Source organism: Stegodyphus dumicola, chromosome 1 (genome assembly GCF_044657685.1).
Source record: "Stegodyphus dumicola isolate Sdum_Otavi_A_Nest chromosome 1, ASM4465768v1".
Lineage (NCBI taxonomy): Eukaryota > Metazoa > Arthropoda > Arachnida > Araneae > Eresidae > Stegodyphus > Stegodyphus dumicola.
In genome coordinates this window covers 258589372-258614288 of record NC_140768.1, presented here as the reverse complement: position 1 = coordinate 258614288, position 24917 = coordinate 258589372, and the positions used below count along the sequence as shown (strand labels likewise).

General features: G+C 32.9%; 1 protein-coding gene across 1 annotated transcript in view; it reads right to left on the bottom strand.

Annotated features, from left to right (window-relative positions):
- LOC118198698 (b(0,+)-type amino acid transporter 1-like) overlaps nucleotides 1-24917 on the bottom strand; it is a 135378-nt gene that overhangs the window by 88124 nt on the left and 22337 nt on the right. The window contains exons 2-3 of the mRNA XM_035370441.2: nucleotides 3387-3563; nucleotides 2361-2462 (exon numbers count right to left, since the gene is read on the bottom strand). Coding sequence (XP_035226332.1) covers nucleotides 2361-2462; nucleotides 3387-3563 — 279 coding nt within the window. The remainder of the gene's footprint in view (nucleotides 1-2360; nucleotides 2463-3386; nucleotides 3564-24917) is intronic.

Sequence of the window (24917 nt, the reverse complement as noted above, 5' to 3'; positions counted from 1 at the left end):
TTATTTGATTAAAAATATTCTGACACTCTTCTTGAAACTGGCATTATCAACGTAATAGCCTATATTTTCGGGTATGATCTACTTTTTATTCTAAACCTAAGAGAGCAATTTAAAATAAAATTGAAAAAATGCATGATTCGTAAACTTTCACTTTTTTTCAGTATGAAATTTTTTAAATATTTAGCTAATATGTTACAGAATTCAACTCGAAAAGTCTATAATAATAATAAAATTTCAATTCGAAACATATAAAAATGTATGTTATAAAAAATAATAAAAGTACAAGTTTAAGTATGAGAGGTAAGAGTGAATATTTTTGATAAAATATTAATGCGATTAAATTTTAATTTCCCTTTTTGTTATTTTGAATGCAAAATATGTTTACGATTCTTCGTTGTGAATCTTTCATACATTGCAAAAAAAACCTTTTGTCCTTAAAGACGGCTGGTATACACAAGGTATATTTTATTCGATGATTTATATAATTAATACGATGCACTTTAAATGTCCCAGTACTAACTAATAAAAAAAAGAAATGAACGGTTACTAATTTAAAGAATTAAAATTCTACACCACTGCGTAACAAATACAACAAAACTTACTGGCGTTCAAATTAAAGTATAATTGCAAAACTTACGCTAAATATACAAAGGCCAATTAAAATGACTGCGTTTTTATTTGCGGATACGAGGTAAATTTCGGGACGAATCACTTATCACAAGAATATGAGAGCCATTCTGTTACAGAGAGTTCACTTAAAATATAGATTTCAGTTAGTTGTCCATTCGTAGTCATTCCACTACACAATCATCTTTGTCATAAAGGCATACAGTAGACAAACGTTAGGCATCAGTGTATCCAAAGCTATAAACTGCTTCCACTAATTGCAGCTTACCACTAATTGCAGAGCAGGAAGCGCTTACATTGTCATCCAATATAATGACTATCTATATCAACGGGAAGGCCATCTGTCCTCGCAAAAAGAATCTTTAAAGCAGAAATTATAGCCATATCCAAAGTAATAACATACATTCCTGATACAGCCCTTAACAATATCAGCATCAGCTGTGATATCGTCTTAGTGCTGGGATTCCATCCCAAATCGAGGCTTCCATCATCAACAACATACAACGTTATCACCGGATGTATAATCCTCTAAACATCCAGCTTTAATAGAACAAAGCCCATGTTGCAGCGATTTGAAGTAAGAAGGCTCATTCCGTGCTAAAAAATGCTGTTGCCCGTAAAATAAGGAGCGATTCCACCAAGATATCTATGGCCACTTTCCTAGTTAAAGCGTCGACAGTTTCACCAAGCTTGTAGTAAAGGCTAAAAGATTAGTCTGATGAAGATTAAGGCTACTGCCCAATTAACTAATTGCTAACCGTTTTCGAAACAAAAAATATCCATACCGCAGCTAACTTGTTACATAACGAGTCATGGACCATTCCAGAATACTTCTACAAGTTCAACATCAGCTATACGGACCAGTGTGTGTGCGGAAACTCTGGAACGGCCAAATCATTACCTAACCTCATGTTCCCTCAACATTAAGGCATCATCTGCCATTTCCCGATATAAATCAACGATGCAGGTGCATGTTAAAAGAAATGGCTTTGAAAGCCAGGATAATTAATTAAAATCATTCCCTTTCAGTATCTTCAAAACCTTGAGCAATAATACGAAGCATATTTTTTAAGTAAGTACCGAAGCATATTTTTTAATTAAGTACTGTTTTGATATTCTATAAATACAAGCACAATTTTTAAACTTAATTTTTATACGAGACCTTGGGCCTTAATCTACTTTTCAATATAATTTCCTCCTTTCGTTGAGGTCTCACCGTATTTATACGACCAGCTTCATTCTGCCCCAGTTACACACAGAACATTTCTTGAAACTTGAGGGAACATTAGATAATGATGAAATCGTAAAGCGTCCGTTTACTCAACTTCCAGTGTTGTTTTATCAACTTTCTTTAACAGGTCATCATTAATGATGGAAGGTCGCTTACTTCGTCCCTCATCATCACAGTTTGCGATAATTTTCTTCCTAGTTTAAGAAGGCTCACAAAATTCATTTACCCATTTTTCTTCAAAAGCTGAGGATAGAAAAAGATAAGAGGAGATCATTAAACTTCATCTGAAACATGGTTTTTTGACTTGAGCTCTAATTTCAGTGAATTAGGTCGTAAAAGAAATATTTCGCCATTATTAACTCGTATTGAATTTAGATTCTACCAGAATGTAAAAGTGCATCTTAAACATAGGAATTTCGTAGTATCTATTGGTATTATCGTTTATGCAGTCTAAAAAATGATGAGGTACAAAAACAGTAAAAATAGAATTCAAGTTACTTACCCATTAATGCTATAGCACCACAGCCCGCCCAGACGAGTAAACTCATTGCTACGGAGCCAGAACGAATAAGAACACCTTTGGGTGATATAAAAATTCCGGAACCTATGGATAAGACAAATATATTCATATTGAAAAGTATGAAAAGTATATTTATAGTAATAAAAGTTCATAAACTGAAAGATATAGATATGAATTCATACTTAAATATTTTTAGAAGTATACTAGATTTAATTTTGAATGTACATAATTAAACAAAGTAAACCAAACTTAAAACAAATAAAACTTTGAAAAGAAGCATAATAATAAAAACATCATAATAGTCTACAAGAGAATTAATCTGGAACAACATAGTCCTTTTCTGTCTCGTTTATTTCAAGTTGCCAGTTTTAGGCTTCTGGCATCTTACGATTATGGTTATTCACTCCCTCCAACATATATGGCATGCCTAATTCCTCTGACTACTTTTTGTGTTATTCTAAACGCCTATTTACACTTAGAAGTGAGTATTGCTTCGAAGAAATTTAAATATACTATGCAGAATCATTATGAAAATTGATGGGGAAAACATGAAAAATATGCAATGCACTCGCTGGGATTCGAACTCGAGAGTGCTTCCAGTTACACCCAGAAGGTAAGCGGAAAGGATGGAGAAAATGTCATATATACTCTTCTTTTTAAAGGGCAACTGAGGACTGGGAGACCCAATCACCAAATCCCCGTGCTGATGAATTATCATTCACCAAATTTCAATAGTTTGAGCGCCACTTCTACAGCCATTTGGAATATTTCGATGGCAGGAAATCTGCTGTGCCCTCGATGGGATTCGACCTTCGCGTTTTTAGGAGGTTCGACCTTCGAACCTCCTAAAAATGCGTCGAGCTTGCTTCCACTTACATCACGAAGATATGTAGAAAGGCAAGAGAAAATACCTCATAAGTATTCGAAGTACTGAAGACCACATCAGCTTTTCTCCTGAGAACCAAAATGTACCAAAAACTGCAATAATTATAACACTTATTAACTTACCTATCATAGTTCCAACAATAAGGAAGACTGCACTGAAGAGACCAACTTGTCTCTTCAACTGGACCCCCTCTTCAGCGGCCATCTTTTTTATCTTTCCACCATCCTCTACTGGGCTTTTGAGATTGGTCCCCTCTTCGTCATCTTTCGCAGGTACAGGCCGGAAGCGGCTCAGAATACCTTAAATAAAATAATATAAAATTCAATATTCATTCCTTGAAATATGCATAAACATTTTCAAAAATATTTCAGTCTCAGGCAACCATATCATTTTGAGTACTTCAGCCACAACAGCTTGCCATATACATGTAGATGCATGTTTCATAATCCTTATTATTTAATATAATTAGTATTTTTAAAAATAGTAAAATGGTATATTAAATGTATATTTAAAATAAATTTACGAAACGGAATTATAGAGGACATTAATCCTGTGTGAAGATAAAAACAATGACTGCTTTTTTCCGCCTACACAAAGAAAAGTTTGAAATATTTATAAAAGAATTTTGTATCGTTAATTGAAATTGAAGTCAAAACATTCATTAATTAGTAAACGAAAAATCGCACTATGTAAGAAGCCTCGGTCGAATATCAGCTTAGAAACAATAAGAAGGCTCCTGTCAGATACAGATATAACGTATTTTTTCTCAATAGTTTTCTCTACTAACTAAATTTTTATGTTGATCAGATTTTTAATATTTTTAAGAAAATATCTCTAAAATATTTTTATCGTAACCTCATTTTTAAAAATTAAAGATGCACTTCTTTCTATGAGTTCCTAATTACATCAAATATCGGAAAGTTAACCACTATTTTAGCAATGTAAGAGATTTGAAAGATAATGGTTAGGTATTCAGAACTGATTCGCATTTAATAATAAAGTAAACTATACAGATATACTACTTATGAATTAGTAAACGATCAAAACTTACTGAACATAAGACATTTTAGTATCACTCAGGTTTCAGTGGCCACATTCATGTTGCAAAAATGAAAAATCAGAGCAGAAAGTTTACTATATTTCAAGCTTCAATTTTCAACTTCTGGAGTTAAACAATGAGTACTTTACTAGCTTAATTTTTCCGTTTGTTGTTATGACAGGCGCTTGCTGAAAGGTTACAGTATAGTTTAAAAAAACTTTTCACTGATGCAAAAACAACATTATAATTTCTCAAAAATAAATAAATAATATTGCGCTTAAACGGGCGATTTTTTTTTAAATTTACAGACTTATATACGTTTCAAGAGCATTTGGGTTACCGCCATATTGAGCTAAAAATATTCAAAAACAGCATATCCTTAGAATTACCGATAGACAGTCTCGCGCGCTGGAGATAAAAATGTTTTATTCCTTCCAGTGTTGCCACTGCTCGCTTTGAAATTTTTGATTTTTTTTTAATCTCAAAAATTGGTTAAAATTTTATGAAATAGACAATAAAACAAATTACAAATTCCGGCTTCCGGGTGCCTACGTTCTGGTGTAGGACTATGTCAATCAAAATTGATGACTCTAGGTACCGTTGCTTTTTCAAAATGCGACAAACATACAATTCATTCATGTAGATCCTTCATTATTTAGTTGCTTTAAATGTAATACAGGGCGATAATATTTGGTGGCAACAATTTGAAAAGTGATTCGGAAATTTAGATTCGACGCAAAATGCCGTTTTGAGACTAATAGCCTTTCTGGGCTAACGAAACTTTGGGCTAAAAAAAATTAATAACAAATTAAATGAAACTAGCTACACCATAATTTATAACTTATAAGAATTAGTTTTTAAATCGAGATTAATTAATTAAGAGAAAATTAACGAATTAAAAGAATTCAAAAGGAAAACTAATGAAACAAATAGAGCTACGTTGATTTTAGATGAGATTTTGACTAAATCGATAGATTAAAAAAATAATAATAAAGTGCCCATCAATGGCCAGGTAAAACTGCTGAACACTAGTATTTTGCCTTCGGTGGAGATCAGTAAATGACCTGGCTGCATTGGTGTTTCTGAAGTTTTTTCGATGTGTAAGGAGGAATATGAGGAAGTTTCGCTGAAAAAAGCATCCCGTCCCTTCGAGATGCGGTGGGCCCACCAGCGGCCGAGCGATAACGTCGCTGAACACTGGTAGTACATTCCGAGGTTCGAATCCCGCGAACGGGCTGGCTGCATGGGCGTTTTCGTGGTTCCATGTGTAACGTGTATACGAGCCAGTTTCCCTTAGAAAGTCCTCCACGAAGGCATCCCTCCCTTAAGGCAGATAGCCCTCGAGTGCTTTGGCATAATCTAATAAAGCCAAACCAAAACCCTTCGAGATGCGTATTCAGGTAAACTCTAACGACCGTAGGCACACAGAGCCTAACATTCATTTCTTTGGTATTTCTAAGCTGGATGTTTGTTTACTAGTTTTTCAAAACTGTTTATATCTCCAAAATATTTTACAATGCACTAATTAAAAACAGTATACGTAATTCAAACTATCATCCATCAATCGAGCCACGCAGTTTAAAACTGCATCTACTAAGAGTCAGTTTTGAAATAACCCCCTTTCGACATACTTCGATTGCTACGAAAGACGGAAAATGAAAGAAAACGCAATATGTAGAGGAGATTAAAGTTCAAATTAATCAAAAATATCATTTGTTATAAAAAAATAAAAATTAAATCCAGGTAAATTTTTATCTAGAATGGAATAATGCTTTGCGTTTTGAAGCTATTTCTTGACCCTTTTAATCCATCATTTAAAAAGATAGCTAGCCTACCCAGCGATATAAAAGGTAGTTCTCAGCACCTGCTTGTCATTAGTCATAATTTTACACACCACCCTCACAGTTTTAAATGGTATTCAGTAAAGATTTCATCTGAATTGATGATCTTTTAAAGCGGAGTTCAGGACCTCTTCATATTCTAAGTCCGCAAATGTCGCACAGACTTTTTTTATTCACCAGATATTCAAGATACACTAAGCAGATGTCAAAGATCAAGGGCTTTTAATTTCTGTTTCGTTCAAGAAAAGAAAATGATACTTAGCACCTTATGACTGTAAAAATATGTTAGTTGGGTAAAATGTAATCAAAGCCATAGGCAAATGTCGACAATACATAAACTAAAAAAAAACATTTTTACGTAACCCATGTTTAAAAACCTTATTTTAACATAAAGAAACAATAAAAATCTCATTCAGTTATTGAGCAGAAATTCCAAACTGAAACGCTAAAAAAATAAAATAAAAATGGAAGAGGAACATATAATTTCAGATTTAAATATATAGGTTTTATTGCGTATATATAATCAGTGACAATGTCAGGTTGAATTGTTTCCGATTTTAAATTTGGGACAAAATTTTAAAGCTTCTCTCAAATGATGGTTTAAGTTTTTTTTTTTTTTTTTTTTTTTTTTTTTTTTACAATATGAAGATTTTAGACGGCCTTCTAAACTTTTTTGAACGTTTTCTGAAGTGTTCTGATTGTAGTTACTTGATCTCTATTAATGTCTTAAGAACAAGGAAAAGGAAATTGTTAACAACGGATTTCAAGAAATATTTCGTTTAAGAGAAATATTTCGTTATTCTCCATAAGAGCAAATGACATTTAACTATAAGTTAAAAGGAAAAACAAACTGTGTAATAGTCTTCACGATCTTTTAAAACTACTTTAGGATATTTTAAAAAATCCTGTATAAATTCTCCTGCAGCATCTTAACCATCATTCTTATGATTTTATCTATAAATACGTGGCCTATATCAGACTCTTGAAAATCAAAAAAACATACAACAGCTATCGACTGATAGCTGTTACTTACGGATTTTTGATATAAAAAAGAAGTTTAAAAAAAAAACTTAAAAAAGACTGTAGGGATTTATATTTATTTTGAAATAACTTGTATATAATTTAATTTGAAATAAAGAATAACAATTTGATACTTTTTTCAGGATTTACAAGAATATTAAATATCTGCTGTTTGATCCTCTGTTTATATCTGTTGTTTCCTTTCAACAGTTTCGTAATCTGATAAACGAGTAACCCTTTTTTTTAAAGTTAGGAATGTCTCTGAAGAGGTACTTGGAACTAAGTAAATATTTATAAATATAAGGGATATACTAAAATATTTATGGTACTATTCGGTTTCGAGCGCCGTAAAAATTCGCCAAAATATTGTTGATGCCAATGCTGCCAAAAATAATTGCGGCAAGAAAGGAAGTATAATGTAGTAAATAACTATCTAAGATTGATGTTTTAATTTAGATGAAAGGTTAATTTCATATAATACTTTTTTATTATTATAATTTATATGAAAAAGGCTAAACATGACTGAATGGAAGCAAAAGAGTAAATAACTATTTCAGATCATTATTATAATTTTTTTTATAATTTATATAAAAATTGCTAAACATAACTAAATGAATGCCTGCATCGCTATTTCGCTACCGACTTATCGCTAAAGCATAATTTCATCTCATTTGTTGTTCAAACGTAATTTTCTATAATAAATGATGCCTTTTTCTTTGAAAATATTCTCCGTAAAGTGCAGAATTGCTCACTTAATTTGTTTGCCGCTTTTTACAAGGGTAAAAACAATTGGATTTTTGTCAATTTCCTTTTTACTTTTTAAGTGTGTGTGTGTGTAATTATGGCAAAGCCTCGAGGGCTATCTGCCTAAGAGGAGGGATGCCTTCGTGGAGGACTTTCTAAGGGAAACTGGCTCGTATACACGTTACACATGGGGAAAACCACGAAAACGCCCATGCAGCCAGCCCGTTCGCGGGATTCGAACCTCGGACCGAACTACCAGTGTTCAGCGACTTTACCGCTCGGCCGCTGTTTTACTTTTTAAGTGAAAATAGGTCGATGTGTACATAGATAAAGCCTAGGGTGTGCGCAGTGCCATTTTTGTGCAATTCTGGGATTTTTCTTTTTAAGTGAAAATAGGTCGATGTGCACATGGATACCGAGTATGCGCAATTCTTAAAAACGCGTCAAACAGTGGGTGATTCTGCACTTTGCCCAAAATTCTATTGCCGATTTTTCGTCATGGGCAATTCCCAAATTGTTAAATCCATAGGATATTAAAAAAGGATTTAAAATCAAAAAAAAAAAAAAGATTTAAAAATTAAACTAGTATTTCAGTGGCGTCTTAAGAAATATAGAACTATATAAACTTACGCAATCTGAAATCAACGCGTACGCTAGATTTGGCGCGCTGGTAAATGGGCGCGTTTGCTAGATTTGGTGCTTTTGCGTATATATTTTCGCTGCAATTTTTTACGGTCCTCAAAACGGAATTGTACCATATTTATAAATATTAGCGATACTTATAAACATTTTATTTTATAAATATACACTAAAATGTTTATTGGTGAACTGTAAAATATGTGAAAAGTTTTAGTAAAAAATCAGGTCAAAAGTAATGTGATGCCCGAGTATGCAAAAAAATTTCACTCGAGAATGAATTACTTAATTTTTTATATAATTTACTAGAGAAATTTCAAAAGTTCAACCCAGAAAGCTCTCAGGATCGTGCTGAATGACATGAACGAAAAGAATTAAAAAACTATTTTTAAATACGCAAATTTACGCCTTATTAAGGAAAGCTTAAATTCATATATATATTTTTCAGTAATACAGAAACTGGCTATGTTATTTCCCTGAGTGAACACATTAATTGATATATTCGGTCATATAAAAAGTCTCCGCGCTTTTTTGCCACTAGACGGTGTACGGTGAGAATGCTGTGAGTGAACGAAAGACCCAGGAGTGCGTTCCAGAAATTTCGTTCTCGAGATTGGAAGGGAATTGTCCCATTATGAGCTGCTGCAAACTGTTGAAACCCATCCGTTCGACCCTGTACTGTGCACAACTCGACCGTTTGAACGAAGCAGTCCAGAAAGGGCGACCAGAATTAACCAACAGAAAGGGAGTCGTGTTCCACTATGACAATGCTGGGCTGCAAGCATTTTTGGTGATTCGAAACAAATTGATGGAACTTGGTTGGGACGTTTTGATGCGCTCACCGTATAGCCCGGACTTTGCATCATCAGACTACCATTTGCTTCGGTCTCTGCAAAACCCTCTTGATGGTAAAAATTGGCTGACCGAAGCTCACTTGAAAATCACTTGGCCAAGTTTTTCGACGATAAATCACAGCAGTTCTACACCGATGGAATTATGCAGCTAGCCGAAAAATAGCCATAGGTCATAGATTATAATGGTCAATATGTAGGTGATTAAAATTGATTTTCAATAAAGAAAATTTTTGTTCAAAAATGTACCAAAAAACGCGGAGACTTTTTATATGGCCCAATATTAAACTAAAATTAACATCTAATTTATAACTAGGCGAGAAAAATTCGAAGTAATTTATTAATATATCAAATGAAAAATGAACTTTCACTAATAAATAATTTAATGCCCTGCAAAATATTTTCTGAAAGGTGAACCTAGTAGAAACTGATGCAGAAAAGCTATGATGGAATCGGTACTAAAATGAGCACACTTGCTTTCATGCTTAACGAATTATATTATAGATTTACTATTTATTCTAAAGCAAAATGTATACGGGCTTTAATTTTTCTCAGAACCCCACGTAAAGTTTAAGATTATGTTTGGAACAAGTATAGCAAAATACAATCGATCGACTGCATGAAAACTGTATTCATTTTTAACTAATTTTTAACTAATTAATTTCATTTCTCGCACATATCCTTGGTCATTTATCAAAAATTAAAAAACAGCTTCTTTAATGCGTATAATAATACTCTGGCATGGTAAGGAATATTATAAAATAGTAAAATTCTAATTTTTTTCACTATGAAGTTGTTACTATTTATAACAGTTTAAAGCAATGGATATTTCAGGTGCAAGAAACATGTAAAATGTTTTTCTACAAATGTAATTTTAGACGTTTATAATCTAATTGTTCAGTTATTTACAGTTTAATTCAAATCAAGAAAACCTTCCCACCCCATTAAACTAATAATTTTCTAAGCTTTTCTAATAGTACCAAGTCTATGTTATAAAGGGACAAAATCTCATAAATCTGTTAATATACAAAACTATCTAAATTTAGTTTTACGAAGAGAAACTTAAAAAATATACCATAAAAATTCAGGTAATTTGAAAATAATAACTTGTCATAATAACAGATACGCTTTTCGACACTACAATGTAAAAGATTTCCAAAAATCTTCAAAACCTATAATATTAGCACTACAGTCATAGATATTGTAACATAAAAGTATTCGAAAAAATTCTTCAATTTTTCAAATCAAAATAATTAAGAATTCTGTGGATTACAAATTTATCGCTACTGTTAATATCTATATGGAAATAACCTTGAATGCGTTTAATGATAGTAAAGGTCACAGTTCTCTGTTCCAGATTATGACATAATCTGACGAAATATGAATAAATACAAGTAAATGCCTAGTAGTGTGTCTTAAAGCTTAATGTTTTACAAGACTGCCAAAGCACGATGGAATAAAGTTATGAAAGGCAAGTTCACAATTCCGGTGGCTCGGGATTTGATAAGGACTATGATCCCTTTCCGATTCAAATCTTCTATTGTATTCAATCTTTGGTTCCAAAATTCAAAACAGAATTGGAAAAGAAAAGGCAGGAAGTTTCATAGGAGTGGGTTTCTTATTATTTTACAACGAACAGGAAATGAAAATAATAATAGATTGCGAAACATCTGGAGCAAGTCCTTTCTAAAAAAAAGCCCGATTCTATATTTAATCTTTAGCTGGTATATACAGTGAAAGCTTCATCGCAACTGGTATTGGTCGTGTTCTGTGGACCCATAAATATAATTATAAATTTAGCAAAGATACAACTACTGGTTATTAAAAGGAATGATTAGCAATTAGTAAGAAGATAAATTGTGTTCAATATTTTCAATGAAAACAATTAAGACACACATGATAATCCCACTGTAAATTAACATATTATTAAATAAAATATACTTTTAGATTCTTGATACCAGTATTATATCCATGATTCAAATGGCGTACAGTTTAAGATTGCAATTACTAAATGAAATTAAATTAGATTCACTTGACTCTGTTTTATTGTCAGGCTAGTTTTTATTATTTCTATGCTGATTTTTAATTTAAAATATATAACTATTTTAAGTAAGCTACTTATTTCCTATTTTTCTATAAGTTAAAGCTGAGCTAATTTATTTAATTATTAAATATTAAACTGTAAAATTCAGTAATTTTAAATCAATAATTTTAATGCAAATGGTTAAGTACCTTAAAATATTGAAACAGTCTCCTACTTTACTGCAGGCTTTTGAGGAACTACTCGTAATTTTTTTTTTTTAATGAAATAATGCATAAAACTGTAACTGTAAGCAAAACAAAAATGCATATAACTCTTCAACTTAATTCTTAAACTATTAATAAAATGAATATGTATTATTCTTAAATTTCAAATTTAATTCTTAAATTATCAATTTAATTAATTTGCGTATGAAAATAATTCAGCTGTATCTTTATAAATAAGTGATAAAACCTATATTTGACATATTTCTGTAATTAATGCTTGAGTTTTTATTATTAATAAGTGGCCAAAATGTGTAGAAAAGTTTTTTGGAAAGGACGGGATTTTAAGATTTCATAACGTATAACTTCTTTATTCTAGTTTAAAGAGAATTCTATGGCGTTATATAAAAATAAGTTTATCTTGGAACAGAATGTTACAGTTAAATAATATCAGGAAGGACCAAAAAAATGTAAAGAGAACGGATCTTATCTTCAAAACTGAAAGGCAGTTTCACATTGCGATGTTCGAAAATGAGTCTCATAATGTGTTAATATGAGTGAACTTATATACTTTGAAATCAGAATTAAAAATAAAATAGCTTATTTAATTGTCGACTATCAATAAAGCTAGTGGGCTGTTTTGTGAGACTTTTTACGCTGCAATATCTTTAAATAAGTAATGTAACTGCCAAGCACAGCATAAGAATTTGGTTAATCACATACAGAAAAAATAGAAAACAATTTCTTCCCGTATAGAACATAACACTTATAACAAAATTACGAGAAAATAGTGGAAAACGAGCAAAGGAAAAATTTCTGAACAGTGTATTAAGTATAAATGTTCTCAACTAATTGAAAATTAAACTGATAAAGGTGAGAAAAGATCCGCAATAGCATAATGTGACAGAATTAAAAAACTGTTCCAATGAAAGAAAGAAATGACCTGAGGCAATTAAAATTATTTACGTCAGTGTGCTTAAATGTAAAAATTAAAATGATTTATGTGAAAGTGCCTAAAATGTTTTCAATGCAGACTTTACAAACTTCCTTGTTATTGTTGTCCATGAAGTTCACGGAGGATGGCTGCCAAGGAGGTTGGACTTCTACTTCCACACAAGTTTTGAAGAAGAACACCCCAGGGTTTGATCTTAGGGTTTCCCAGCCCTCTTCCCTACCACCAATTCACACGGTAGGACTTTCAGTTCGCCATATATTTTAGAGTGCCCCCACGTCACGAAGACACTATATATTTACTAACATCCATGCCTTCTCTGGGATTCGAACTTGGGCCCATCGGTACCGCAGCAAACTCCCGTAACCACTATACCACCTGGGCGGCACAATCTTGCTTTAAATGCCAGATTAAAAATATCTCAAAGCAACGACAGATAATAAATCATCCAGAAAAATAAAAGAAAGTGTTTTCTAGAATGATGAAACCATAATATCTGTGTTTGATAGTGACGGAATGACACATACTAAAAGAAAATTTAGAAGATTTGCTGCCTGAATATACAGCGCCTATCGTGAAGTGCCCTTGTTAGAATAACGCTATAAGATGTGAATAGAATAACGCTATAAGATGTGAATAGAATAACGCTATAAGATGTGAATAGAATAACGCTATAAGATGTGAATAGATAGGAAAGCTGTGAGATTAATTTATACGATTAACTGCATTTTAAATAGCAGAAAATGCATCGATGATATTGTAAAATTTAAAAGTGCCAACCCATGATTTTAACCTCTGATGATGAGACATTCATATTTCTGCAGAACTGTGTGTTTTGTCATGCTTTTGCTCAGAGCAATGCTTTTTCATTCTTAGAATTGTCAGGAAATAACTCTCACCTAAACCAATTCAAAAACATTTAGAGTCAATTTAAGAAGCTGGTTAGTCAGGCACAATCATGCAATAAAGTACAGAAACAACCATACAGTCATAGTACTATACCATGACTCTTGATGAACTAAAATAAATTAATCACTTTATGAGAAGACATTACTAGATTATAATTAAAGCAAAACGACAAAGCATCAAAGAACTGTTGACAACTGTGAAAGATTAAGAAATTTACTTTCCCATAATTTAGTACGTATCGTTTTCATGAAAATGTTAAATTACTTTTTAAAATTTAGTTTTTAATTTTTTAAAAATTATGAACAACCATAGCATTGATTTGTACCTTTTAGTATGATATACTAAGTCACATTAGCGTTCAACTCTTATAAAATCCATAATTTCAAATGGTAGTCACTAATTTGGCCATTAATGTGTATGGCAAACGAAAACTATATCTAGAATACTAAACATTGAAAACGTATTCTCTGACAAGTAGACTTCATCCGCCCGAAAGTTATATTATCTAGCTTACGTACAAATTTAACTCGTTATAGGCTAAAGATGAAAAAAATTTTTCGAAATGAAAGTAATTAGTAATTTGAACTGTCATGTTCTGGTTCGAGGCAATAATTGCTGTCTGGTCTGCATCACAAGTTGACCTTGACTTCATTGTTTATGAGATTAAGACTAGTCTCTCAGGGGAAAACTATACATTCAAGTCCTTTCAAATTTACAGACATCCGTTCTCGCAGCGGATAGAAGCAGAAAGTGATAGATTTAAAAAACTTTATTTGCTTCCTCCTAATGCAGTTTTATGAAAATTAGAATTTCAAAGCATTTAAGGAAACATGAATTACACACACAAAAGAGAAGTTACCAAAGTAAAACTCACAATCAGAACTCATTTATTATACATGTCCAGGCTACTTGTTTCGATACTGATGATAATACCGTTTTCAAATTGATTATGTGAGAGACTGTAAACCGCCTGATTCATTTATTTGTTACTTTATGTTAATAAAGACATAAACATGAGTTCATCGAGAAATCTGCCAGTGAAACCGGAAATGTATTTTCGACAAAAGGTGCATGAAAATTTATAAATTCTTATCATAAAAATTTTCAGTTAAATATAATTAGTCAATGTTTTACATTTGTAATCTCAAGATTGCCTATAACATTTCATTATTATAAAAATACACTGGATCTAATAAAATTATACAATACAAGTATCTGATTATATAGTATTAAAAGAAATTCTTTACTTTAAATAGAAGACAGGTAGAGATTTATTTCATCTTGAATAGTCTTGAAAATTTGACATCGTCCAAATAGATATTATTACGTACGCGAATAGTATAGTTTTATATGTATTAATACAGTCTTATGTGCATAATATAAACGGATGTTAATACAAATGCGATTTCGAAATATTCCATTCTGTAATCATACATATCGTTCCTCCTGATTTGAGCTCTCCCTAGTATTACAGTAAACACAACAGATAAAAGGTTACTCGAATATGCTTACATTAAAAGAAATAGACATTTAAATTTAGCTAAACCGAATAATTAATTGTGCATAAATATGCTGAAAGATAGCGTTTGGATTAAATTCAATGCACACTGAAAATAATCTTTAGATTGCTCTGATAGTGCTATAATCTGCGTTCTACAATGAATTATGTATGATAAATGTAGATTCTTAATTATTCAATGCCGCGTTTTATGCCTTTTGCATAAATAAATATCAAAATATCGCCATTTGTTAAGCTGTCGGTAAAAAGGTGAATTTCAAGCATCCAATCATTCATGAATTTCATCACCAAATGATATTGTTTACAAGTTTATGAATGCTGTATAATAGCTTTATTTTGTAGTTTCTTTTCACGCAGGGCATTAACCATAGATATTAAATGTAGATAGCATCTATCACACGTTGTTTGTTCAGGTGTGACAGAGCTTTATGATTACCCTGTCTTTACCGAGAATCAAGGTCCTCTTGCCTTCTTCAAACGAATCAGAGATTTTCTGAGCACCTGCAATCGTGAACATGAGCTGTTACTTATTCGCGTAAAGAACGGATTACAATTGTCTTAAAATACCCTCTAAAGTTTTATTCATAACTTTTATTGCGGAACAGTATTTCAAGATCAGATGATTCTAATCACACAGCCTATTTTACTGATCGGTAATGGCTGTGTTACAGAAAAGAAAAAAATGTTATTCTCATATATTTTGAGGCGCTGAGTTTGACTACAAAGTAAAAAGTTTTCGCTCAAAGTTTCATAATTTTGAGCAGGATCTGCTGCATCATTCTCTATGTCAGAAGTCAATATGGCTGCTGTTCTTCATCCCGTTAGACATTCTCTCCTGGAAGTATAGTATAAATTCAACTTATATAAAATCGGTTTATATAGTAGTATTCAGATCAAAGAGAAGGAATATTTAGATTTTTAAATAGTTGTTTTCTAAAAAGCATAATTTTTGTGCCTTGCAATGATGCAGACTCATCGCTCAAAGTTATACAGCATCAGCACAATCCTGAAGAAAAGCAGCTGTTAATAGATGTCTCAAAAATCAGTTTTGCTTCAAAATAGAAATGGCTATCCATCAGTGATATTTATTTAAGTCATACATATGAAAGATTCACATGTAAAAAGAAAATTTACCTCTTTATTATTTACAGGAAACACTTAATGTCCGTTTCTAAAAAACTAAATGTAATAGGTTTTAGACTATAGTATAGATATCTATACTCTAGAATATGGACGTAACTCCCTATAGACTATAACACAGATAACTGGATATAACTCCCCTTTTTCGTATAGTATAGATACTCAAGTTATTACTTTGTGTGTGGATGGGCGAAGAGAAATATTAAAATATTCATAACTAAGCTGGATAATTAAAGATTAAAAATATAGTTTCTGAATATTTACTAAATCTTCGGAAAATATGCTTGCTGTCTGCACATCAAACTGAACTCAGCGAAATACTTCGTTCACCCACTATTTTATCACATGGCCGCTGATGCCAGAATGTCTGACAGAAAATTTAGTTACTGTATTTTAAACTGATACAAAAACTACTATAAAGTTCGAAGTCTTCGTAACAAACTGTAGGGATTATCTTAATTTTCTAACAATTATTTTCAATTTTGATACCCTTTCCTTTAAATTATTTTTTTCACCTGCTACTTTCTGCCAGTATTGCGTTTAGTGTAAATGAAGTAGAACCAATATTTAATGGGAAGTTCAATCACTTCCACAGAAGAGCTCAGGAGTTCTCATGATCGCGTGTTCTGCTTTCGGGCCATGTTGTTACTTTAAGCCTATCTTGCTACGTTCGGCAGTAATCCTACGTGTCTGTTAGTATTTGCCGGTGAGATTTAGTTACGGGGCAACTCGTTTAGTTACTTTTGTACAGCTTCTGCCAAAGTTTAACTAGTTATAACAAATTTTAGTTCCTTATTTGCTATCTTAGGTTAAAGCCCAAGTGGAAGCCTTCCTGTAAGCCCGAGAGGAACCGTCTTAGCGTTTCTTTGAGCGAGGGTAAAAAGGTGTACTTTAACCTTTACTTCTATAAAATATAAGTTGCAAGAAGAATATTGCAAGAAGACCAGCGAATAGTCGCTACACACTTCATTAAAGGTCTAGTAGCCAAGGATACGTAAATTAACAAGAATTTTATTTAAAGCTATATTCTGTATTTATAAAACGTTTTGAGATCTGGTTCTACACAGTTCTTGTTTGAAAAGTTAAAGTTTTGGAATTCGTTTAAATTTCTGATGATGCAAGCATACAACATATTCTTCAGTTTTTCCTCACAAGAGACATAAGCTGAACCGTACAAAAGTAAGGAATAAACTCAAGATTTTTTTTTCTTAACAAATATCTTATTCACAAGACTTTACTTATTCTTCTTTAATATCTGTGGAATGCCAAGTGATTCTAATATATTTCTTTCTAAATAATATTCGAATGCAAGAACATTAAATCGAACTGCAAGAATTAAGTTAAATTTTTGATAAACTACATATATTAATTTTCAGATATGAAAAGAAATTCTAAGTTTTCAGAACGTACCTTAATCATCAACAGACAAATTCTTTCACAGACTCGCTCATTTGTGCGGCTATATGTTAACATTGAAACTTGTATAACTGGCTTTATTCAAACTGGTATAAAGCGGTTTATAGAGACTAAAGTAATTTCTCCAAGTCAATCACCTACATTTCGGGATAAATTTGATTTTGTGTAGGGCGGTCGCTGTAGAAAGATGATGTTCATTACCGATCTTTATATGTTCTCAGAAATACTGATTATTTCAGAGGTGATCATCTGCTGAAGATGGCCACAATGAAAGATTTCACTCATTTAAGACGGGCATTTTAATCAAATCATTCTGAAGCTTAAAAGAAATACCGAATGTTGGCTCAGGATGTTTAAAGTTGTAGCGATATCTAACCCCTTCTTTATTAGCCGTGTTTATAACACTGTCAACATTTTTGTTTGATATACTTTACCATTTCAGACTTCTGCATAAGAAATAATATCACGAGAATGTAGAAGACTTTTCAAATCTATTTCACTATATATAGAAGATATTTCACTTTTTGTTTCCTAAAGTAATTTCCAGACTGTGGTACGAACCAGGATTAATCATTAGTGTTACACGAGAAACACCATAACCGATTCAATGGTTCTGTATGCAGTTTTGAAGGGGACAGAGGTTTATCAAGTATTATTACCACTTTGCTTTTGTCAGGGAAGTTTGTCTCTGAAGCGGAATAATCTGTCAAGTCTCTTGGCAACTGAAAATAAAGAAAAGTCACTGGAAAAATGACAACCTTGATTAATTATTGTCATCAATGTTGGTTTGGAGCCTGAAAAAAAATTGAAGAATAAAGAAAAACAATGCCGAGAATGTAAGAAAAATGAATGTTAAATGCTGGAAAATTAATTGAACGTTAAGATGAGTGGCAAAGTGAATGCCCCTTCCCCTATTTTTCATTTATTGTCAGCTTGGCGAATGATGGGGAGACCTTCCTTACAGAAAGTGCTGTTATTCCCATTATTATAATATTTGTTTAAAGCTATATTCTGTAAGTTTGAAATAACAACCCATGCATTAATAATATTTCAGTATTTCCCAAGGATAAAGTTACCAATTCTGGAAAGGAGCTCAGAATGGGTATGCACGTGTAAAGATTTAGATCTGTTAGAGCTGTCGATTTAGAAGACCATTTATATGCAGAGTACGCTAACTTAAACATTATTAACAGAACCATTTGAATAAAGTATTACATTTGTTAGCGATAAAAGGTCGAGCAAGTATTCCTTGGAAAGTATGCGAGCTTGAATGCATTCATTTATTTTTGCCAAAAGGCAAGTGATAATTCTAATTTTAACACCAGGATACTTAAACTAGTATATTTTCACTAATAGGATGCATAGCGAGAAAAAAGGTGCAAATTTTAATATTATGCATCAAATGAGAAAATTAAAATCGACGCTCTTAAATATTAATTTATAACTAACTAATATCAAGTTTTGCTAAATAAGCAGAAATGTATTTAATGAATGTTAAATATTATTTACAAGGGGATCATATATATGTTAAAGTACACGTAAACAGTTCATTACCAAAATCAAGTTGATTAGCTGCTTGAATATGGCCAAGGACACCATGGTAATCTGTTTAACACATTAAAGGCGGGAGTCGTAGTACTACGATTTATCTCGACTGTAGCTTAAAGGCGGGAGTCGTAGTACTACGATTTATCTCGACTGTAACTTAAAGGCGGGAGTCGTAGTACTACGATTTATCTCGACTGTAACTTAAAGGCGGGAGTCGTAGTAATACGATTTATATCGACTGTAGCTTGTGCATCTCGACTGTAGCTTGCGGATTTATCTCGACTGTAGCTAGCGCATGGATTGCGCAATCCATGCCCCACTTTACATTTGTATTTAGTATGTTTTGTGGTTTGAAGCTGTTCGGTTGTTCAAATTCTACTTACAATAAATTTTGAAATCCTTCAATATGGTTTCACGTGAAAATAAAGATATATATGCAGACGATTTGATGGACATTGAAAGAGCCTGGTACATCGAACTCGGCACCATGGACTCCACGATATAAAATTGATACACCTGGACGTCTTTCGCTAGACATCAAAAAGCACAAATTAATTAGGATAGAAAATAAACGCTAAAAGCTATATGCCCAACGAAACTGCGTAGTTTATGCGGCACATGAAAAAAGAAAGCTGACTTGCTTCAAATGCGAGTTTTGCAATGCACCTCTTCACCGTGGCGAGTGTTATCAACATTATCACACTAATAAAAAAATACTAGATTTTTCTCATAAATATGTACTTTAAAATATTTTTTGTAATTAGTGTTTAGTTCTTTTTTAATATTTCTTGTAGTTTTAAGAGTTTACATAAACTTTTTTAAGTGTAAATCTTTTTATAATTACACAAAATATCGCCCGCTCTAGGACGAAAAACGAGACGAAGCAGTCGACGCGTTACCTAGCTACTTTCGTCAAGATCCCCTACCTTTAATGTGTTGAGAGAGAAGACTTTTAAGGGAAATTGGTGCGTATTGATGTTAGGCATGGTTGAAAACAACAAAACGTTCATGCAGTCATCCTGTTCAACGGAATTTGAATCCAGGCAAACTTTGTTCAGTAAAAGGACCGAAATATGGATTGCAACAAGTCAGAAACGGCATCAGTGTCGATGCAGTCGCAGCGAGCGGCAAAATTTATGAGAAGCAAAACTTAAAATTTAGGAAGAAATTGGGCGGTAGAATTTAGAAGTTGCAGAGTTTGCATCGGGTGGCGAAAAGTCTAGCGCTGGCCCTGCTACAAGTATTAGGTTACTGAATGAAGTGACCAATGAATGGCATCAGGGTTTTTGTGACTTTCGGAAGGAAGCAGACACCGAGGTTCATAAAAATTTTAAGTCACGTGATAACATCAGACAGGGCTGATGCAACTGCAGTATTTTTTTTTCCTTTAATGAGCATTAAACATTGAATATATCGAATATCAATAACCCATTCAATTAATCGAATAACCCACTCAATTAATTTGTTATAACATTGAGAGTTCAAATTGGGAAATTTTGCAGCGAGAGCAGTACAAACATCGAAAGCGTTCAAAGGAAACACAACTTATGAGATATCAATTCGCCATCGATTTAGAAAATTTTCGTTAGGAGATTTAAGCCAACAAATGAAACCCCATGGTCGTCGTATTTCTTTCATTTCTTCGAATAAGTTAAAGGTTTTGGTTTGGTTTGATTTTTTGAGATTACGGCAAAGCACACTAGGGCTATCTGCCTAAGGGGTGGGATGCCTTCGTGGAGGACTTTCTAAGGAAACCTGGCTCGTATACACGTTACACATGGGGAAAAACCACGAAAACGCCCATGCAGCCAGCCCGTTCGCGGGATTCGAACCTCGGACCGAACTACCAGTGTTCAGCGACTTTACCGCTTGGCCGCTGGTGGGCGAATAAGTTAAAGGATTATACTCGTATCTATCTAATCAGATTCACAACAAACTGTTCGAGAAATCGCCCAGGCACTAACCGTATACTTTTCAACTGTTTTACGGCCCTTGGAAATATGAGCCAAATGTATGATTAATTTGTGTCTTAAAATTGCCAGCACTTGTGAATACATATGGAAGCCGCTCGACTCCATATGGCAGTGTCAACCATGCAGCAGATCAACAGTTTGAGATATGGAAAATTGTGTCTCATTCTCTATTCCCTTTTCCATATCCTTCTGATATTTCTCCAACACATCACCATTTTTCTTGACATTTGAACTATTTTTGGTGCAAGTAATACTTTGGCTAACAATGCGACAGTTTCTCGGGCAGTGGAGGAATTCATCACTTCCACAGACATGGAAAAGCGGTATATATGATCTTGCCACATGTTTGAAAAAAGCACTTACGGCGCTGGAACTTTGATTCCACTAGTACACTTCTTTGTATCCTCTTCATCTTTAATTATTCTTAAAATCCACCATTTTGTTTGCTACAACCCAATATGCTGCATTGTACAAATGGCAAATAAACCACGCCTTGTGTAAGAATGCTACAGAAAGCGCGAGATTTATAAGTTGTTTGTTGTGGAAGGAAACTCACGCTTCCGTTTTTCAATAAAAGCTTTGTTAGTATTTTTATCGTTTATTTTATTGTAAAAGATTTGTTAGTATTTATATTTTTTAGTTCTTTAGATCATTTATTATGTTACAAGCCAATTAAAAGGTAAAGTTCTACTTAAACAATTGCTGTTTATAAGAATATCAAACTTCTGTGACAATTATATGGTCGTTGAACTGCTAAGAAATTTAACAAATGAAACACAAATTTCGCCCTCTCCATTTAGGCGCCATTTTCAGGAACAGAAAAGTATCATAGCTAATATCCCCTTTGGACTAATGCCAGGTCGTAATGCTTATATGAATGACTTGCCAAGAAACCCACTTTTACTGTTATATTTTTGCTGAGGTGAATGTATGATGCAACGATTCGCAATCAATGTCGTAAGCTGTACGAAATTCGCTTAGCAACATCTGAAAGCACGCACAAAAATCCACAAATATCGTGAAGTTGCTGATCCTTATGAAGATAACAGAATCCTCTTGCATTTTAAAAATACATCAAACATTAAGAAATCCGAAATAAGGTACTGGTCGGAAAATTTCATATCTCATTTTACTATCCAATTATATACGCTTACTAAAAAACAAAAGTCAATTCTGTAAATGATACTCATAAGGTAAATACTCTGTAAGGAATCAGCAATAGCTTTACCGAGTTTTTTAACCATGTGAAAATCTTACATACTTTTTTAATATATCTTTACTTATTAATTCGATATCAAGCCAGATTTTGACAGAGTGGTTTTCCAGCAACTTTTTTGAATTTTTGTTTAATACTGCATTGAAGTACATAAGTTTATTTATAGGATGAAACAATTGTTTATGAGAATAAACAATTATATCAGACAACTGAAATAATGCTTATAGAAAAATAAGATTATATTTTATAGACACGTTTTCTATAAAAATGGTCTATTGAAACACGTTTTCCTAGGAAGTCTGTTACATAATTCTAACTTATTAATGAATTAATAATAAAATACTTATTTACGCGTTCTCAGAAATGTATTCTATTTACTTTATTTCAGGTTGCTAGAACTTACACAATTTCAGCTATATAAATATTGTAAAAGCAGCAAAAACTTTGTATTAGAAAAAAATTCATAGTCTAATATAATAAATCTAGAATAAAATTTCTCATGTTCAATACAAGGCGTTTCAAAAAGACCAAGAACATTTTATTTACTTAAAAATTTTGCGAAAGTAAGGCATGTATTATCTGATAAGCAAGATTGAAAAAAATCAGATGCTTACATTCGATATGTAGCCTAAACTTAACTGTTCTTCACCAACAGAAACAATGTGCTATCTTCTCAGATTCCTGGTTTTGAAAATGGTTTGGTTTATTTAATTACGGCAAAGCATACGAGGGCTATCTGCCTAAGAAGAGGGATGCTATCGTGAAGACCTTTCTAAGGGAAACTGGTTCGTGCACATGTTACACATGGGGTAAACCACGGAAACACATATGCAGCCAAGCCCGTTCGTCAAAATTTGAACTACGGGCCGAACTATCAATGTTCAGCGAGTTTACCGCTCGGCCGCTGGTGGGCCCTGGGTCTCTTACGATTCGCTTCCTGTGAGTATTCGTCAAAGACGCTGAATACATGCTGATTTTTTCCTCTCCAGTGTGAAACCATCATCATTTTTAAGTAAATAAACTTTCCTTGATCTTTTTTAAACGCGTTGTATTGAACATGAGAAATTTGATAAGACTATAAATTTGTTTCTAATACAAAGTTTTCGCTGCTTTTGTAATATTTATATAACTGAAACTGTGGAAGTTCTAACAAGACGAAATAAAGTAAATTAGATAAATTTCTGACAATGTGTAAATAAGTATTTAATTCTTAATTCATAATAAGTTAGAATTGTGTAACAGACTTCCTAGGAAAACGTGTTTCTATAGGCCACTTTCAGAGCGTGTTTCTATAAAGTAAAATCTTATTTTTCCTGTAGGCATATTTCAGTTGTCTGATCTATTGTTTACTCTTATAAACACTTGTGAATGATATAAGCATAGTAAACACTTGTGAATGATATAAGCATTGTAAATAGGTATAGCATGGTAAATAGGAAAACAGTATAGCATTGTAAATAGGAAGCTGTACCCATGCACCTGCATACATTTCTACGTAACGTGACACAGTAAGGCAAAATATCAACCTAGCGTCCTATTATGAAATTAATAAGCACGTATTACTAGTTATAACATTATTTTATGGATCTAGAGTTTAAGTATATGAAGTAAGTACCAAATGTTTATGTCACCAATGTCTATTATGTACCAAATATAAGCGTATATACGCTTGTCCTTGTTTATATGTAATTGTACCCATGTATCTACTAGTGTTATCACATATCTTGGCACTGTATAGTTAATATACATCTATTACGCACTGAATAATCATGTGTCTGTACACAAAATTTCTGTATATATGTATATGAATTTCTGTTCTGTATATATGATAATGCAACTATGCATCTGCACATTTTATCCTGTAACACGGCACCGTATCGCAAAGAACTAACTAGAGCCCCACTCTAAAATTAATTGCACCAATTATCTGTTCAGCATCTTGAGGTGTGGTGTATTTAATTATGGCAAAGCACACTAGGGCTATCTGCCTAAGAGGAGGGATGCCTTTCGTGGAGGACTTTCTAAGGGAAACTGGCTCGTATACACGTTACACATGGGGAAAACCACGAAAACGCCCATGCAGCCAGCCCGTTCGCGGGATTCGAACCTCGGACCGAACTACCAGTGTTCAGCGACTTTACCGCTCGGCCGCTGGTGGGCCTGTTCAGCATTGTATGAAGTACCTATTGTTAATGTATGTTAAAGTAGCACTTACCTAACGCTTGGGTATCCACTAATTACTGTGTACCTAATACACGTGTTTTAATATCTTTGTACATTGGTTAATGTACTTAGGAAACAGTACAAATAATTCAGTAGCAAGACACTGTACCAAACAGTGCTAATCTAGGGTCTAACTTTTAATTCACTGTACTAATTACTTATTCCAGCATAACATTGCGCACCTATAATTTCAGTATGTACATGTCTTCTGTAATCTAATGATAGTGCTTCAAAGGATCATAGTGAGGATCATACTCAACATATGAGTACACACGTTATGTATATATGCTACCGTATCCATGCTTTTGCATACACCTTGTAACATGTCAATGTATTATCCAGTGTCTAACATTAATTAGCTTTAAAGCCACTGTATGAAGAA